Here is a 20,065-nt window from a genome sequence, read left to right as displayed (position 1 = left end):
GAGCAATCAAGCCTCGTCTCTGGCCCCATATCGAATTCTTCTCCTCTGGAGGCCAAGAATCCCACCATCTTTCATGGTTCGGCAACAACGTTTCAGGAGCAATACGGTAGAAGACGTCAAGACATGGCAGGTTGGCAAGTCCTTCGGCTGTTGCATTTCCCTCAGTCTAGCGGGTTCTCCATGTATCTCAAGGCTTAAGTGCAGTTCTTGGAGGAAATGAATGTGAACACGCATCGGAAAATGGCTTCCCTGGTGATCCAGTGCTTTAAGAACCCCCCTTGAAATGCAGGGGACACCACTTGGATCCCTGCTCTGGGGAGATGCCACAGTGCTTGGAGCAAGGAAGTCTGTGGGCCACAACTTCTGAGCCTGAGTTCTAGAGGCGTGTTCTAGAAGCCACCACAATGAGAAGCCCTCACTCCACAGTGAAGAGGAACCCCTGTTTGCTGCAATGAGGGGAAGCCCAAATGTCCTAACAGGGACCCAGCACAGCCACGAGTAAGTCAATGGATCTTCTGAAAAGGAGAATTATGTCGCTACACCATGCATTGGCACTTCCCTGGAGGGTCAGACGGTAAAGTGTCTGCATACAATGTGGGAGAACTGGGTTCAATCCCTGGAGATGGAAATGGCAACTCACTGCAGTGCTCTTACCTGGAAAATCCCATTGATGGAGGAGCCTGGTAGGCTACAGTCCATAGGGGTCTCAAAGAGTTGGACACGACTGAGTGACTTCACTCACTCACTCACCATGCATTGTGAGCACGTGAAGCCCACTTTCTCGTGGTACCAGGTTATACACCCATGGAGCTTCTCCTATCTTTCACCCCAAGGGATGGGGGCTGGAGGTGAGGTGTGTGTACAGCGGTTTAAGTGACTTGCACGCTCAGGCTATTTTGAGCAAGCTACAGCACGTTAACCTTCTCTGTGTAGGTGTGCAGGAGATGTCACCTCAAGGGTGACATTAGGAGACCCAGGTTCGATCCCTGGGTTGGGAAGATCCCCTGGAGGAGGAAATGACAACCCACTCCGGGATTTTTGCCTGGAAAATCCCATGGACAGAGGAGCTTGGCGGGCTGCAGTCCGCAGGGCCGCAAAGAGTCAGACAAACAGAACCCACAAAGCACTCACCTGTGCCACGGTCTGCCAGTGCGTGGCGTCGTCTTCGCTGGGATGGATCCCGTAATTCCACCTTCTCTGCACCACGTAGATCACGGGCTCAATGGAAACATTGAACTTCGAGGACCACTTTACCTCCAGCTGCCCAGACTGCAGTTCCGTGAACCGCAACTCCTTCCTGGGCTTCAGGGGGACGCCTGGAACAGAACCACTCCGGTCACAAGAGCCTGCGTGCAACGTGGACTGTGGTGAATGCTAAGGAAGAAGAACTGAAGAGGAGATGACACTCATCTCATGACAAAGGACCCTCTGTTTCCTTTCTTAATAGCAGCGTCTCCCTATCAGGGGTTCAGTCTGAAATCATATGATACCAAATTCAGTTTCACATTCCCACTGTTTTATAGGGTCTAAATTGATTCTTGACCCTGAACAAGGTTTTGTCTCCCCAGTAACCTCAAGGGTTAGTCACTTAGCTGTGTCTGACTCTTGGTGACCCCCAAGAATGGTAGCCTGCCAAGCTTCTCTGTCCCTGGGGTTCTCTGGGCAAGAGTACTGGAGTGGGTTGTCATTCCCTTCTCCAGGGGATCTTCCTGAAGCAGAGATCGAACCCAGGTTTTCCACATTGCAGGCAGATTCTTTACCATCTGAGCCATAACCTCAGAGCAGTTCTTTTATGTACATTTTTTCAAATGAAAGAAAAAGTGCAAGAACTTTATAGATGGCAGTGTTAGAAAGCACTCCTGTTGAAGTTAAAACTTGACAAATGGGCAGATGGAACCTTTTGCAAGGGGAAGAGAAATACCTAATATTTACTATGTGCCAGGTGTCTTTCTGAACCCCAAGTGGGTTCAATTTGGTTTGTAATGAAAAGCTGATAGAATTCCCATTTTCTAACGCATAAGTGATCAGGTGGAATTAGGTCTTGACATGGTCATAAACAGTTTCCCTGATGACTCCAGTGGTAAAGAATCTGCCTGCAATGCAGGAGACGCAGGACACCCTGGTTTGATCTCTGGGTTGGGCGGATCCAATGGAGGGGGGCATGGCAACCCACTCCAGCATTCTTGCCTGGAGAATCCCATGGACAGAGGAGCCTGGCGGGCTGCAGTCCACGGGGTCACAGGGAGTTGGACATGACTGAGCACGCATGTACACAGCAAGCTGCACATGGCAGCCTAACACGGAATCCACCAGAGACGACAGTCATTAGGAGTCTCAAGTCCTTCTCCACGTAACATGCTCTGCCCCTGCTGCTCTATCTCAGGGTCCTTATGACATGGTTCCCGAGTTTCCTCTCCTCTCCGTCCGAGTGAGTTTTCCTTTTAAGGAAAACATTATAAAGCCCAATGCTCTCATGTGGTCAAAGCATACAGGAATGGTTTCTGAACCACAAGACTCGTGGATTTCCCCAAGTGATTGCTGGGACTCTCCCTGCTGACTTGCTGTTTAAAATTGGGGGGAAAAAAAAAGATGAATTAATAATGTTTGGGTTTTGGCACGGGTGAGTGCCTGGCTTCAAAAACAGTCCCTCACAGGTGGCTCGTCGGAACATACTTCATCATTTTGATTTCTCTCTCCCCACAACGGAGCGAGCAAGTTGCCTGGTAACCCAAAGATGTAAGAACCACGGTTCAAAATAGCAGCCATGATGGAAAGGGGAACTTAGAACAAATTCATAATTCCAAAGAAATTGATGGAACTGACCGAATTTAGCTAGAGTGCAGGGCACCCTGATGCTCAAACCAAGAACACCAGCTGCCCGTAAAGCTGTTCTGCACTGAGGATAAGCGTTCACCTAGAGCGCTGATGCCTCATTTGAAACGGTGAGTTCGGAGCGCTGCATTCTGCTTTCCATGTCTTCAGTCTCAGCAGAGGGAAGGCTACAAACCACAGAGAAGTTCTGACGCAGGTTAGCGGCATGGCTGAAATTCCAACTCATCTCATTCTGATCTGAATTCACGCTGAGGTCTTCTTATGGTGGGAAATTCTAAAGCCGTTCATCACTGATCTGGATGGAGCTGGGTGATTAAAACGCACCATGTCTGTATCTGCTCAAAAGCTCACTGATTTTTTTTTAATTAATTGATTTTAATTGGAGGCTAATTACAGTATTGTGGGGGTTTCTGCCAACACATCGACATGAAATCGGCCACAGGTGTACATGAAAAAAATACCATTTACTAATGTTTATTCATTTCCAGCTGTGTTGGGTCTTAGCCGCAGCTTGCAGGAGTCAAAGAGTGCGGGCTGCCAATCGACTCCAGTATCCTTGCCTGGAGAATCCCATGGACGGAGGAGCCTGGCGGGCTACAGTCCACGGAGTTGCAGAGAGTTGGACAAGACGGAACCACTAAAGAGAAATAATACACAGCCTGCTTTCGACACCCGGCTTCCCCAGACCACACTGCCAGGCGCTCCCTACTGCTATGGTCTGGTCACACGGTCTCCTTCGTTCTGAAATCTCTTGCCTTTCGTTTTCTGACATAGACTCTGGAATATGTCCAGGCTCAGTCCAGATGCCACCGCCTTCTCAGCCACCTTCCCTCAACCTCCAGCTAGAAGTGCAGGGCTCCATTCCTTGCTCTGCCATTCCACGTTGAACCTGTGACCATCGACACAGGCATTCAAGTGCCTCTGAACACAGCCAGCTCTCTGAATGTCTTATCTTCCCTATGAAGCTCAAGCTCCAGGGGTGTGTGTGTGTGTGTGTGTGTGTGTGTGTGTGTCAAGAACTGGGTTCTCCTCCACCCTCCTCAGCCCCCCAACCAATGCCCCATAAGGAGCACTCTGCAGAAGCAAATGGTGTGGAACTGTTCACTGAAGAAAGGGCCTAGCCCACTGCGTTATCCTCTCAGGAATACGCCTGGAAAAGTAGTAGCAGCCCACTTCTTTATTCTTCTCTCAGGAAGAATTAGGAGGAAGACATGGCAACAGGGGTAAAAATCTCCGCTTGAGAGTCTCAGAGAGGAATCATCGCAGGCGTTCACTGCCACCTCCTCTGGGATCGTATCTATTCAAGGAGCTCACGTCTCCCTCCGCCATCAAGGTCTTGGGACTCAAACATTCCTTTATTTCCTCTTTAAACAGAGCAAGGCTAAGCACCAAAAAAAAAAAAAATCTACAAACAATGAATGCTGGAGAGGGTGTGGAGAAAAAGGGAACCCCACTGCACTGTTGGTGAGAACGGAGTTTACTCAAACTCATGTCCATCGAGTCGGTGATGCCATCCACCCATCTCATCCTCTGTCATCCCCTTCTCCCCCCGCCTTCAATCTTTGCCAGCATCAGGGTCTTTTCCAACGAGTCAGCTCTTCGCATCAGGTGGCCAAAGGGTCAGAAGGCCAACATCAGTCCTTCCATACGAACCAGCAATCCTATCAGCAGGCATATACCCTCAGAAAGCTACAACTGAAAAAGACACAGGTACCCCAGTTGTTCATGACAACAGCTAAGCCGTGGAAGCTACTGTGATTCCATCGACAGACAGGTAGATAGAGAGGTTGTGTTACATACAAACGGTGGGATACTGTTCAGCCATAAAAATGAATTTGACTCTAGTTCTAGTGAGATGGATGAAATGAGAGCCTGTTAATACAAGTAAATCAGAAAGAGAATGATAAAGATTGTACATTAACACATGTATGTGGAATCTAGGAAAACGGTTAAAGTCTAAGTGTTACTCGCTCAGTCGTGTCCGACTCTTTGTGATCCCATGGACTGCAGCGAGCCAGGCCTCCCCATCCATCACCAACTCCTGGAGCCTGCTCAAACTCATGTCCATTGAGTCGGTGATGCCATCCAACCATCTCATCCTCTGCCGTCCCCTTCTCCTCCCGCCCTCAAGCTTTCCCAGCATCAGGGTCTTTCCCAGTAAGTCAGTTCTTCGCATCAGGTGGCCAAAGAATTGGAGTTTCAGCTTCAGCGTCAGGCCTTCCAATGAGTATTCAGGACTGATTTCCTTTAGGGTGTACTTTGCTTTATGTATATCTACACACACACACACACACATATATATATAAGATATATGTATTGTATTGTATATATATACATGTTATATATACATGTAGGGCTGAGTCTTGTTGTATGGCAGAAACCAACACGACACTGCAAAGCGATGATCCCCCAATTAACAATACATTCATTTTTTTTTTAAAGTGACAGAAGATGGCTCGTTAGGTTCCTAACCTCACAGAGCACTGCCGGAGACTGCAAACCCGCCCTTCTCCTTGGCCCTCCACGGAGAATCCTCTAGGGGAAATGCAGCTCCAGTAACTGGCCCAGCGCTGAAGTACCCTGAACTCAGCCAGGGGACCCCCGCCCCCACACCCGCATGCTTTGAGGCCTCGGTCATGAATGTCATCTGACTGCCATGGGCCTCCACACCACATGACTGAGCATCACGGAGCTGTCAACTCAAATTCCTTCCCTTAAGTATCTCCTTCATTCTGATGGGCAATGATCTCGCCATTTGCACGTGAAGAAATGGTCCATCTGGTCTGCATTAGGGTCAGCTGGCTGCCCTGATTGGGAGGAACTGCACCCTCTGGGCTGTTAATTGTGTGCAGATGGGGCCCGGCCCCCACCGTTGCCCCTTCCAGGAGTCTCATTCTTGCGAGCTCCCCCAGCCTCCTGAAGGCATCCCCGGAACAGAGGACAGAGATCTGTCCTCAGAGTGGTTTTCATTATGTAAATGACTACCATCTTTCTTTATTGGTTTCAAACAACTTCGTCATCTGAAATGTAAACGATTCCGTCAAAAATGTCAGAACGCTATGGTGTAGCATCCTGCAATATATGGGGGTGTTTCTTGAAAGCGTAGCAAGTCTAAGGCATGGAAACCCAACACTTCAAAAAAAAATGTTCAAAACAGACTGATGGAAAAATCAACGAAGGCTGGCAGTCGGCAGTTGCAAATCACCCGTGTTGAGTGTTAATAAAAGGACTTGTCACAAGTCCAGGTGTGCAAGTGCACGAAGATACAGAGTTCCAGTGAGTCATTAATTAGTCACTGCATAACGTCTCTCACTTAGCAGCAGCAGCAGCAGCAGCAGCGTCTCTCATAAAGACAGCTATACTCAAGGCATCTGGGTTCCTATCACATGAGGGCATGCGGTCACTGTATTCAAAATGCGAGTCATCACTTTGTGAAAAGTGGTCCACCTCGAAAATCCTGACGTTTACAAATTTCAAATACTGACAGGTTCACGGAAATACTAAAGCAGTGGCGTCATCAGCCCCTTTTGAAAAGAAACCAACTGATAACGCGATTGATTGCAGGTTAGCACCCGCTAAAGATGAGCCCTGGGTCTCGGCCACCTATAAAACTGAAGGCCACGGCTGCCTGGCATTTTTCTGTCTGGAAGAGAAGTTCAGCGTTTCTCTTTCCCTGCCCAAACTGACCGCCGCAGCTGGGCGTCAGGAAAGTGAAAAGTGAAAGTTAAGGTCGCTCAGTCGTGTCCGACTGTTTGCGACCCCATGGTCTATACGGTCCATGGAATTCTCCAGGCCAGAATACTGCAGTGGGTAGCCTTTCCCTTCTCCAGGGGATCTTCCCGACCCAGGGATGGAACCCAGGTCTTCTCATTGCAGGCAGCTTCTTTAGCAGCTGAGCCATAGTGAAAGTCCAAGAATACTGGAGTGGGTAGCCTATCTCTTCTCCAAGGGGATCTTCCCAGCCCAGGAATCGAACCGGGGTCTTCTTCATTGCAGGTGGATTCTTTACCAACTGAGCTATCAGGGGAGCCATGGGCATCAAGAGAGGCAGTAAATTAAGAAAGCAAGACCTCTAGACAGAGGACAGTTTGACAAAGCTGTTAAGTAAACGAGAACTAAACTAGGGGGGAATCAAAGGAGAACCCCAACAAACGAGAGCTTGTGAGTCACCCGCAGAAGGTCAGCTTGTGAACATCCCACAGCCTCACAAAGGCTCATGTTTCAGAGACAGGGCCTGGTTCACCCAGCGTAACACTGTCAAGTCTTCGAGACTTGTAACAGCCTTACTTGAAGGGTGAAGGAAAACCTCACTGCTGTTTTTTCCTTCGTGTCAAACCCCAATACCAGCCTGCAGAGGTAACGTGAGGCGTCAGCCAAGGACAGTTCTCACAGCACTACCCCAAGTTACATGCCCCAGGGTAACGGGTCACTCCGTGGACCATCTTTTCAAAACATACCGTGTTTCTAAAAAGTCAGGTTTCCGGCGTATGAAGCCTCTGAAGTTATGAGGTCAGCCCGCATCTCCTAGACACATGGACTGCGCAGAAAGGATATATGTGTTTCCATGAATTTTTATAATTTTTCCTTAGCCCCATAAGAGAGAAAGAGGAAAAAAATTAGGGCAGTGGTTGGCCCATATCAGTTAATGGCAAAAGTTTCGAAAGTGAGTGGTCCACTTAAACAGCAAGTGTGTGTGAGTGACCACCTCCATGAGTTCACTGCTGGGCTGGGCAGAGGCTGTGTGCTTCGGTTCTGAACGTCAGTGCAATCCTAGTAACTCCTAGTTCAGTTCAGTTCAGTCACTCAGTCGTGTCCGACTCTTTGCGACCCCATGAACTGCAGCACACCAGGCCTCCTTGTCCATCACCAACTCCCGGAGTTCTAACCGATGGTCAATATTCACCGAGCGAACAGGGATCCATACTTGTAGACTGAGCTGACCCTTTAGAACTCAACCTGGGGAAGACATTAAGAAAATGCTTTGTGGGCTTTGCCTGGAGGCTCAGTGGTGAAGAATCTGCCTGGCAGTCTAGGAGGCATGGATTCGATCCCTGGTCCTGGAAGATTCCCATGTGCCAGGGAGCAACTGAGCCCATGCACCACAGCAAGAGAAACCACTGGAATTAAGAGAGTAGCCCCGACTGCAGCAACTAGAGAAAGCCTGGCAAACAGACAAAGACCCAGTGCAGTAAAAAAATATTTATAAACAAAGAAAAATGCTTTTTGGGATTCCCTATGAGATTGACACTTCAGTAAGTTAACAATGAACAAACGGAAATTGAAGACCTTACAGGTCTGTCCAGGAGTGTCTGGTTCTTCACGTGTGTGTGTGTGTGTGTGTGTGTGTGTGTGTGTGCTAGTTGCTCAGTTGTGTCCGACTCTTTGTGACCCTGTGGACTGTAGCCCGCCAGGCTCCTCTGTCCATGGGATTCTCCAGGCAAGGATACTGGAGTTGGTTGCCATGCCTTTCTCCAGGGGATCTTCCCAACTCAGGGATTGAACCTAGGTCTCCTGCATTGCAGGTAGATTCTTTACTGTCTATGCCATCAGGGAAGCCCTTCACAAGGTATATGCTTCATGTCTCATTTAAATACTGAAAGTAGAAAGTGTTAGTCGTTAGTCGTTCAGTCACGTCCGACTCTGTGACCCCATGGACTCTACCCCTCCAGGCTCCTCTGTCCATGGGATTGTCCTGGCAAGAATACTGGAGTGGGCAGCCATTCCTACAACTCCAGAAATTAGCTAAAAATTACCTTCAGAGAAAAAAAGCTCCATGTTCTTTATTAGCCTAAAACGACTGGTTAATTAGTGATGGTATTAGATTTAACCTAAGTGATCCCGATGTATCTTTTAACCGACCTATAATATAATAATACAGGGGTGCCCAAAGACAGCTTGAAGTTGAGGGCCCTCTTATAGTAGCTGGACAGTCACAATAGAGATGACAGGACAGCTGGGCAGGTGGGATTAGGCCCTGGAGGTGTGTATGATGTCAACCACCAGATCGCCCCAGAGAGGCCCGCAACCTCAGCCTCGGCGCTGCGGGGCTAACAGTGGGACTGGTCGAGCTCAACTCGTGTTGGAGCGTGTTCTTCTTGAGGAAAAAGTCTGCACTTCAGAACCACTGTTCTGTATCCCACATATTTGTGCTAATATACAATACTTGAGCTTTCCTGATAGCTCAGTTGGTAAAGAATCCGCCTGCAATGCAGGAGACCCCGGTTCAATTCCTGGGTCGGGAAGATCCACTGGAGAACGGATAGGCTACCCACTCTAGTATTCTCGGGCTTCCCTGGTGGCTCAGCTGGCAAAGAACCCGCCTGCAATGCGGGAGACCCGGGTTCCATCCCTGGGTTGGGAAGATCCACTGGAGAAGGGAACGGCTACCCACTGCAGTATTCTGGCCTGGAGAATTCCATGGACTGTATACTCCATGGGGGTCGCAAAGAGTCAGACACGAGTGAGTGACTTTAACTTTCATACAATACTTGTCTTTTTCTGACCTACTTCACTCTGTATAACAAGAGTTATACATCACTACACATCACTACATCACTACAAATGAAACCATTTTGTTCCTCTTTATGTCTGAGCAGTATTTCATTGTATATAGGCGTCACGGGCTTCCCAGGCGGCTCAGTGGTAAAGAATCTGCCCATCAATGCAGGAGACATGGATTTGATCTCTGGGTTGGGAACATCCCCTCGAAAAGGGAATGGCAACCCACTCTGGTATTCTTGCCTGGAGAATCCCATGGATGGAGGAGCCTGGCGGGCAGCAGTCTATGGGGTCACAAAAGAGCTGGACACGATTTAGTGACTAAAACAACAGCAACATCCATGGGCCATGTCTTTATCCCTTCATCTACTGACGGACATTCAGGTCGCTTCCGTGTCCTGGTTATTGTAAACAGGGCTGCAGTGAATACTGGGGTGCGTGTGTCATTTCGAATTATGGTTTTCTCAAGGTATATGCCCAGTAGTGGGACTGCTGGATCATATCAATGCATGTATGCAGAGTCTAGAAAAAATGGTACACAGGAAGCTGTTTGCAGGGCAGGAAGAGAGACTCAGCCATAGAGAAAGAACTTGTGGACATTGTGTGGGAAGGGGAGCGTGGGGCGACCAGAGAGAGTACCACTGACATATACACATGATATATACACTGACATATATACACGACCGTGTGTAACACAGATAGTTAGTGGGAAGCTGGTGTACAGTGCAGGGAACTCAGCTCGGTGCTCTGTGATGACCTGGAGGGGTGGGAAGTTTAAGAAGGAGGACATATGTGTACAGATATATGCTTCAGAGAGAAGGGAAAATCTCTCTATGTGTACTTAGATTTTTTTTCCCCCCAAATAATCCTCTATTATCCTTATGCTCATTATGCCAAAATCACTTGCAAGTCAACAGAGCCTGTTTATGGTCTTGATGGTTGGCTCTCTGTGAATGCCCTTTCTCCATAAACATCCACGTCCAGAGTTACTGGTAGCAGACAGGGGACTTCAGCCCTGGAAAAAAACGCATCATGTGAAGGTTCAAGTGCAAGCGTCCTGGGACTTCCCTGGTGGTTCCATTGGTGGAGAGTCCGCTTTGCAGTCAGCGCAGGGGGTTGCAGGTTCAGTTCCTGGTCGGGGAACTAAGATTCCGCATCCAGTGGATGAACTAAGAAGCCCATATGTTCTACAAGTACTGAGCCCGGGTGCCTCAACAAGAGAGACCCGGGTCCCACAAACTATACAGAGCCCCCACAAGCTCGGGAAACCACACGCCACAGCAAGGGAGAACCCACATACTGCAATAAGGAGCCTGTGCACTGCAACTAAAGATCCTGCATGCTGTTAACTAAGACGGGACACACCCATAAATAAATAAATAAAAAAAAAATAATAAATCGCGGGTATCTTTTAATTGTTAATCATTTATGCTGGCCCTCTCTGGAATATTCCCCTTATTCTCGGTGAACCAGGCATACTTGAAATTCACAGCGACTCTTCACTGCTTTCACACAAAAAGCATAATTTATAGAGCCTCTTTTAACCACCTTACTTTTAAAACAAAAAAGGTTTTGCAAATGGGTTTTCAACAATCCTCCTAATAGCATCCTATTTTTATGGTAAATGCAAATAGTTAAATAGCAAATGATCTCTGATAACAGAAAAGGTTTCCTAAGAGTAGACTGTTAAAAACTTAAGTGGTGAGAGATTTTGGCAGAACTCATTCTTTGTGGTTTATAATAAAAAGCGTGGAAATAATAAAACTCAGATCGATTAAAGAAATGTCAGTCTGTTAAGAAAGAGAAAACAGCAATTATTTTGAATTTGAGATAGTAACTATGCCAGGTTTCCAAGGATCTTAGGGTGAGAAAAATGGAAAATGAGATGGATTATACAGACTTCAGATAAGAATGTTTCCAACAGGAAGCTGGAGGAATGCGGTGCAGCTATGTGGCTTCTGGGACACCTGAGTTGTTATAAGTCTAACAGTGGACTTCTGAAAATGTAAGTAAGGACTCGGGAAAATGCTCAGCAAGCACTGAATTCAAAACCAGCAGTGCAACAGTATCAACTTGATGTGTGACAGTCAAAGTGACAAAGCAAGAGAGATTTCTCTTTCTGCTTGTAAGGCATAATGCCAAGTAATTCTGTTTTTCTCTTCAAATCACACTCCAAAAAGTAACCAAATGCTACATCTCTCAGAGTATACTTTGGTGGCGTCCAAGACTTGTGCACAACACAATACCATCGGTTTGGCATGAAAGAAGTTGGTCACGTTTGCACAGAGTCAAGTAACACTTAGCATACAGGAGTCAAGTGCCCTAGAAACTGCCTGTGAAGGCAAAGTGTTACTTCAGCTAAATTGTTTGACAAGCCTCATCCCGGTCTTTTGGAAGAGGGCAATCTTACCATCTAGGATCTCAAGTGAAAGTGAAAGTCGCTCAGTCATGTCTGAATCTTTGTGACCCCATGGACTATGCAGTCCTTGGAATTCTCCAGGCCAGAATACCAGAGTGGGTTGCCTTTCTCTTTTCCCAATCTTCCCGACCCTGGGATCGAGCCCAGGTCTCCAGCACTGCAGGCGGATTCTTTACCAGCTGAGCAACCAGGAACGCCCAGGATCTCAAGATATTATCAAAAATACTAAAAGTCCCTGCAAACACCCTTCTTTTTTTTTTTTTTCTAACTTTAAATTTTTTATTTTGTATTGGGGTATATAGGCCAATTAACACTGTTGTCATGGTTTCAGGCGGACAGCAAAGGGACTCGGCCATTCGTACACATGCATCTTTTCTATCACAAACTCCCCTCCCATCCAGGCTGCCACATGACATTGAGCAGAGTTCCCTGTGCTGTCCAGCAGGTCCTGCTGGTTCTCCATGTTAAACACAGCAGTGTGTCCATTTCCATCCCAGACTCCCTAACTATCCCTTCCCCCATCCTTCGCCCTGGTGACCATAAGGTTATTACAGAGCATTGAGCAGAGGTCCCTGTGCTGTCCAGCAGGTCCATGTGGGTTCTGCATGTTAAACACAGCAGTGCGTCCATGTCCATCCCAAACTCCCTGACTATCCCTTCTCCCATCCTTCCCCCTGGTGACCATAACGTTATTACAGAGTACTGAGCAGAGTTCCCTGTGCTAAACAGCAGGTCCATGTGGGTTCTCCATGTTAAACACAGCCGTGTGTCCATCCCAAACTCCCTGACTATCCCTTCCCCCTTCCTTCCTCCCTAGCAACCATAAGTTCCTCCTCTAAGTCTGTGAGTCTGTGTCTGTTCAGTAAGTTCATCTGTATCATTTTTAGATTCCATATGTAAGGACATTCTCCTTCTATGTCTGACTTACTTCCGTCAGTATGGCACTGTCTAGCAAACACACCTCTCTTCTTGGATAACGCAAACAGAAAAACCACAATACTCACGCGTGCATTATGGCTTTTTCAAGGGTGCCACCCCTAGCCTATTTTCCAAAGATCTAAACACATTTACTCCTAGGAAGCCAGTAGAGCCTCGGTGGTTTACTCACTTTCGAGAAAAACACACCATAAAGTCCCTGAATTGATGATGGCCTTCCTACATAGTCAATTTCGGCAGGATTCATACAACATAGCCATTACTTTTTAAAGAGTTTTTATTTTATGTGGACCATTTTGAAAGTAATCATTGAATTTGTTACACCATTGCTTCTGCTTTCTGTTTTGGCTTTTTTCACCACGAGTGGAATGTTAGCTCCTAGACCAGGGATCAAACCGCATGCCCTCCATTGGAAGATGAAGTCTTGACTACTGGACTGCCAGGGAAGTCCTGATAATAACTTTAACTGGAGTATAATGATTTTTATTATATATGTATTTACATATTTTATTATATATATTTATATATAAATTTTTATTACATTTATTTTATTATGTATTTCATTATTTTATTATATTTACAAACACATAAATATTCATTATATTTATGTTTATTATTATATTTTAATATGTATTCATTCTATTATATTTTATTATATATACTATATATTAAAATATATTTTATTATATGTGTATTTTATAATGTAATGTTTATCATTATATTTACTATATAGTCATTCTATTAAAATGTATTTATTATATCTATTACATTAAATATAATATACTTTATTATATTTATATTTTATGAGTTGTGTCTGACTTTTTACGACCCCATGGCCTGTAGCCTACCAGGCTCCTCTGTCCATGAGATTCTCCAGGCAATAGTCCTGGAGTGGATTGCCATTTCCTTCTCCAGGGGATCTTCCCAACCCAGGGCTCAAACCCAGGTCTCCCGCAGTGTAGACAGACGCTTTACAGTCTGAGCCACCAGGGAAGCCAAGGGTGAAGGAAGAGTATTATATTTTAATATATATTTATAATATTAAAATATACTTTATTATATTAAATATAATATATTGTACTATGATATATTTGATTATATTAAAATACAATATATTTTATCATTTTTATTCTATTCTATTATTATTACACTCAATGGTTATATTGAGTCACGAGGCTGTCCGCAGGAAACCAATATTGTAAATCAACCGTACTTCAGTAAATACATGGATAAGTGTTCACATGGACGATTCACTGCACCACAACGTGAGTTCACAAATTTTCAGATGTTTGTGTGATGCAGGTTATTTTTTCTTGCAGCTCCGTGTTTCCTGGCCATCGTCACGTCTTTGATGGACACCCTCTCCCACGCGCATACACAAGCAGCTGTGAGGCTGCAGGCCCCTTCACCCCGGCTCTGCCCTGCTCCTCACCTTTGTACAGCGTCTTGGGCACCTGGCAGGTATGCCCGCAGCCATTGGAACAGCACTTCTTAACCCCAGAGCACTCGTCGTCCTCGTCGCAGCTTTCCACGCAGGCGGCGGCGAACCCGCTGGCCTTCTCTGGGGAGGGGCAGTCTCCCTGCTTCACCGACAGGATGTACTTGAGGAACTCACAGCTGGTCACACACTCGTAATTCTTCTTGGGGAACAGAGACTGTGAGAGAACAGAAATCCTTAAATTAAAGACTCATGGGGTCTGATGTCCACGACTTCGGAGAGTCAGGTCAAAATTCTGAAGCAACTTCAATGTCCTTCAACAGAGGGATAGATAAAGTGGATGTGGTACATATATGCAATGGAATATTACACTGCCATTGAAAAGAATGAAGTCGTGTCATCTGCACCAACGTGGATGGACCTAGAGATTGTCATACTGGGTGAAGTGAGTCAGGCAGAGATGCAGAATCATTGTATGACACCCCCTATGTGAAGAATCTAAAAAGAAATGATACAAATGAACTTATGTACAAAACAGAAGTAGATGCAGAGACTTAGCCATGAACTTACGGTTGCTGGGTTGGGGGAAGGATGGGGAGAAGGGATAGTTAGGGAGTTTGGGATGACATGAACACTGTTGTACTGAACATTATTGAACACAGAGAACCCACAAGGACCTGCTGGACAGCACAGGGATCTCTGCTCAATACTCTGTAATAACCTTATGGTTCCCAGGAGGAAGGATGGGGGAAGGGATAGTCAGGGAGTTTAGGATGGACATGGACACACTGCTGTATTTAAAATGAATAAGTAACAAAGACTTATTGTACAGCAAAGGGAACTCTGCTGTTATGTGTCAGCTTGGATGGGAAGAGCATTTGAAGTAGGATGGATACATGCATATGTTTGACTGAGTCCCTTTGCTGTCCAACTTGAAGCTATCACAACACTGTTAATCGACTATACCACAATAGAAAGAAAAAGATTAATAAAAAATAAAAAGAAACTATAGTTACTCCTTTTATAAAAGTGATGATCATCCCATAAAGTATCTTTTATGTAAACTCCTATTTTCATATACAGAATATATTTTAGAATTTAAAAAGCTATCTCAAGTCCTTTCTGGAAAGAGTGGAATGTAAACAAATTTCATCATCAATACTGTCAAAATGGAAAAAGAGGAGGGATGTGTGTATTTGTATCTGCATGTGGGTAGGGAAGGAAAGAAGAATCTTGCTCCATCAGATTTTTCCTTGAATTGTTTACAAAATAAATGTACTTGCTTTCTTTCCCTCTCAGTCATGTCTGACTTTTTGCAACCCCATGGACTGCAGCCCACCAGGCTCCTCTGTCCATGGAATTCTCCAGGTCAGAATACTGGAGTGGGTTGCCATTCCCTTCTCCACGGGATCTTCCCGACCCAGGGATCGAACCCAGGTCTGCTGCACTGCAGGCAGATTCTTTACTGTGTGAGCCACCAGGGAAGCCTCAAAGAAATGATATGTTGATTTTCTAAAGAAGTATGAGCCATGAACTGTAACTTTATATTAGACGCAACAGATACACATCAATGACACACACACATCCACAGATTATGGTTAATACATTCTGAGTCCCGACCCTGTAAATTTAAAGTACAAATTTAATGTACATGCCATCAGCCCTCTGACAAATACCAGGGGGAAATTTCACACTCTTTAATACAAAAAGTGGAACACTGGAGGTACTAGGTGGAAAAAGTTCAGTCCCAAGGTTTGAATTCAAATTGTAGACGTCAATACAATTGATTGTTAATAATTACATATAGAGTCGGACACGACTGTTAGCGACTGAACAGCGACAACAGTCATGTATAAAATTTGAAAATAATATGATCTGATTGGATTAAAATCGCGTCTCAGCTCAAGAACTATCCAGGTAAGACAGAAAAAAGGCTACATTTTCAATACTGAAGTAGCATAAATGTGTAGATAATTAAAAAAAACTTTGTAAAACATTTAAAGCATTATCAGTTCTTAAGGCTTTTCTCTCTTAGTTTCACAGCTCACTGTTCTCTTACTTTCGAGATCTGTTTTACTTCACTGGCTTTTGAAAAAGTTCTAAATTCCAGCCCAAATCTAAGGAATTGAGGAGGCGTGCTAAAGGATCAGGAACAATTGTGGAGTGCTGGTCAACTTTCCTCTTTCAGCAAAGTGTATACATTACATGGGTTGAAAGAAAGCCCTAAAGTTACCCAAATCGCTGGCCCCTGCAGCACAGGCTGAGCTTTGCAAGCAGAAATGATTTTATTCAAGCTGGCAAGTGTTTACTGCTGGCTAAGTTAGCAACCACAGGGACTTAAGTGTGTATTATGGTGTAATCAAATCAGCTGAGTGCAAACTTGTTTACATATGAAAACGAGGTGTAACTTGGAATCAGAAAACAAAGAAAGAGCTCTCTGTCCACGTGACTCTAATCACCCATGTGCCGACCACCATGCCCTTGAACCGAGACAGAAAAACAGAGATGTTGTCTCCTCCTGTTGCTAGTTTACTCGCCGAGCTAACAGGTCAAAGTCAAAAACAAACACATGGGCAGAGACAGACCTGGAACGTTGGTTCCCACTGAGAGCGAAAGCAGAATGACCATGAAGTGAAAGTGTTAGGCGCTCAATCCCTACCGACTCTTCGCGACTCCATGGACTGCAGCCCACCAGGCTCCTCTGTCCATGGGGATTCTCCAAGCTAGAATCCTGGAGTGGGTTGCTACGCCCTCCTCCAGGGGATCTTCCTGACCCAGGGATCGAACCTGCATCTCTTACATCTTCTGCATCGGCAGGCAGGTTCTTTACGATCTGAGCCACTATGGAAGCCCTAATACAAGGGGATGACAGGACTATTTGCTAATTAGTGAGTTAAGTCTCTACAGTTACTATGTGAACTATTGTTCCATCAATTGCTTCAGAGTGTAGTCACCATGAGAAACCCTTAACAACATTCTTTTTAAAACAAAAAAATTATATGAAAACAACGTTTTGAGTGTGTCATCTAAATTCAAGTTTATGGTCTTCTCAGTCTTTTTATTTCATTCTCTTTGATTCATCTGAGTGTGTTAGTCGCTCAGGCATGTCTGACTCTTTAAAACCCCGTGGACTGTAGGCTCCTCTGTCCATGGGATTATCCAGGCAGGAATACAGGAGTGGGTTGTCATTCCCTTCTCCAAATGACCATGATTTGTACAATAATTTGGATCTTCCAGTGGATGTGAGGGCTGTTCCATACAATTAAATACATCTCCTTTTCGTGAGGGTTTCACAAACGTGATTTTGGGGGAGGGTGATTGTTTTGAGGTGCATGGAAAGAAGTTGGGAAAGTTCCTGTCTGCGCTGGAGTTTTCTAGACTGATCCCTGAGCTTGTCATGTTGCAGATGAGATGATGAGAATTACAAGAGACTGTGCATACAGACAAACGGGCAATGCCGTGCAGAGTGGGTCACACCAGATACTCAACAAGACTGGACCCACGGACGTCTCTTTTGTTTCCCCACTGCTACAGATTTCCTGTGTAACATTTCCAGATTCTTCTGTTATTCTGACCAAAATGCTACAGAGGCCACAGCAAGAGTAGCTTCCCCAGTGATATGACCACCCACAAGTCTCCAACGTGCCCCGCCTAGGAGGCCTGGCCCTGAGACCTCTAAGGAGGGAACTGGGCCGCCTTGGAACTTCTAAGAAACCATCTGTAGTCTTTGAACTTACATGAAGACAGTCTCACACATCCGTGGATTTAGTAACCTTTCAGAGGCATTCTACTTAATGGTTCCACTGTTAACACGCACTGAAGGCAAATTTTGACGTTCTCTGTCAATCATCTTGGATAATCCTCTTGGATTCGGTTGAAAAATATTATTGGTCTGAACACAAAGGAGAGAACATTTGTCGTCTGTGCAAGAGGTCTCTTCCCACGTCTTTCATCATCACTTAGTAAGAACTGATGAGTTCAGTGGAATAAGGACAAAAATGCTTACGGGTGACAGAAAATGATGTCGGAGTAAGAAAACATGTCAGTGTTAGTCGCTCAGTCGTGCCCAACTCTTTGTGACCCAGTAGACTGTAGCCAGGCTCCTCTGTCCATGGAATCCTCCAGGCAAGAATACTGCAGTGGGTTGCCATTCCCTTCTCCAGGGGATCTTCCGCACAACGAGAGCAAACCCAGGTCTCCTGCATGGCAGCCAGATTCTTTACCAGCTGAGCCACCAGGGAAGTCCAATACATTCAAAGAAAGGCTCAGAAAAGCAGTGCACTCGGGGGAAACGCCATGGGATGCACTGGATTAAGGGGAAAATACTTCTACTTTAATCAATACTCTTTAGAATATTAATCGACTCTTATAAATCTCTCCTACAACCCCATCTCTTAGCTCAGAACTAAAGTTGTTTTCAGTACCCAACCTGCACAACAAGCTAAGATCAACTTTCTTATGGCCAATGGTGAAACGAAAATGAAACCCTAACAACGGCAGCTGATGGTTCTTGGGTGCTTTTTAAAAACACACCGTTATCTTCATTTTGTTGTACAATGCAAGATGGTGGTCGTGGTGGGGTAGCCGCTAAGTCGTGTCCGACTCTTTGCGACCCCATGGGCTGTAGCCCGCCAGGCTCCTCTGCCCTTGGAATTACTCCAGGCAAGAATACTGGAGTGGGTCGCCATTACCGTACGTTAAAATAATTAGTGTGCAAATCATGGGACAATGAACACAAACACATCAAATTCAGTAAAATAAGCCCATGGGCAAGAAATCACCTAAATAGGAGGTCTCAGTTTCTCCCTGACTCCCCTGTAGCTCAAATGGTAAAGACTGCTGTCGATGTAGGAGACCAGGGTTCGATCCCTGGTTCGGGAAGTTCCTCTGGAGAAGGAAACGGCAACACACTCCAGTATTCTTGCCTGGAGAATCCCATGGACGGAGGAGCCAGGCGGGCTATAGTCCATGCGGTCTCAAAGAGTTGGACACGACAGAGAGACTAACACACACCTGCACACACTTTCTCCCTAGAAAACTCTGCATTTGGTATTTGGCCAAGTTCACCAAAATTGCACATGAGCCAGGTCTTAAGTACACAGCCTTTGCAGAGAGCAAGGGGCCAAGGGGTTCTCTCCTTGCTCCAGCCAACACACACACACACACACACACACACACACACAGGCAGCTTCAGCGTGGGCCCCCTGAAATGAGTTCTCCACCGTCACCACCGCCATCTCCCCACGTCCTCACCAATGATGAGCTGACGGACCTTCCATGGTGGGTCAACCTCTGACAACTGCTGAGGGTCTCCCAGACCCTCACCCCCACTTCTATGCCTCCCCAGACCCCACAAGCAGGATTATTTTCACTTGGCGGATGAGACCCTCAGGTAGGCTGCAATTTACCCCAAATTGCACACAAGGAAGCGTGGGGGGCAGCCAAGTTTTATCTCAGGGGTGCTCCGTATCTCAGGGTAAAATTAAAAGGTGACTAAGGCAGGGGCTCTAAACGTGCTTCCCTGCTAGGATTATCTGGGGGTTTCCAACACTCCGGAAATACCAAAGACAAGCGCAGAGAGGGAAAATGCACATATACAGGCACACATAAATATGCGCATGTCTATATCCACACACACATACCCAGATGCATGTACCTCATACATGGGGCTTTCCAGGCGGCATTAATGATAAAGAATCCCCCTTCCAATGCAGGAGACCTGGGTTCCCTCCCTGGATGGGAAGACCTCCTAGAGAGGGAATGGCTACCCATTCCAGTATTCTTGCCTGGGAAATCCCATGGTCGGAGGAGCCTGGCGGGCTACAGTCCATGGGGCCGCAAAAGAGTTGGATACTATTGAACACAGGCACACACACATAAATCATACATATGTAAACCAAAACAGCAGTTATAGTCCAGGAATACTGACAAGAATGAGCAAC

General features: G+C 45.9%; 1 protein-coding gene across 1 annotated transcript in view; it reads right to left on the bottom strand.

The window, feature by feature from the left end:
• The window catches only part of ANOS1 (anosmin 1), a 210,854-nt gene that overhangs the window by 54,103 nt on the left and 136,686 nt on the right, over positions 1 to 20,065 (bottom strand). Inside the window, exons 4-5 of the mRNA XM_070785126.1 lie at positions 14,118 to 14,340; positions 1,132 to 1,316 (exon numbers count right to left, since the gene is read on the bottom strand). Of these exons, the coding sequence (XP_070641227.1) occupies positions 1,132 to 1,316; positions 14,118 to 14,340 (408 nt within the window). The remainder of the gene's footprint in view (positions 1 to 1,131; positions 1,317 to 14,117; positions 14,341 to 20,065) is intronic.

Source organism: Bos indicus, chromosome X (genome assembly GCF_029378745.1).
Source record: "Bos indicus isolate NIAB-ARS_2022 breed Sahiwal x Tharparkar chromosome X, NIAB-ARS_B.indTharparkar_mat_pri_1.0, whole genome shotgun sequence".
NCBI classification, from domain to species: domain Eukaryota; kingdom Metazoa; phylum Chordata; class Mammalia; order Artiodactyla; family Bovidae; genus Bos; species Bos indicus.
This window is presented reverse-complemented; position numbering and strand designations above follow the sequence as displayed.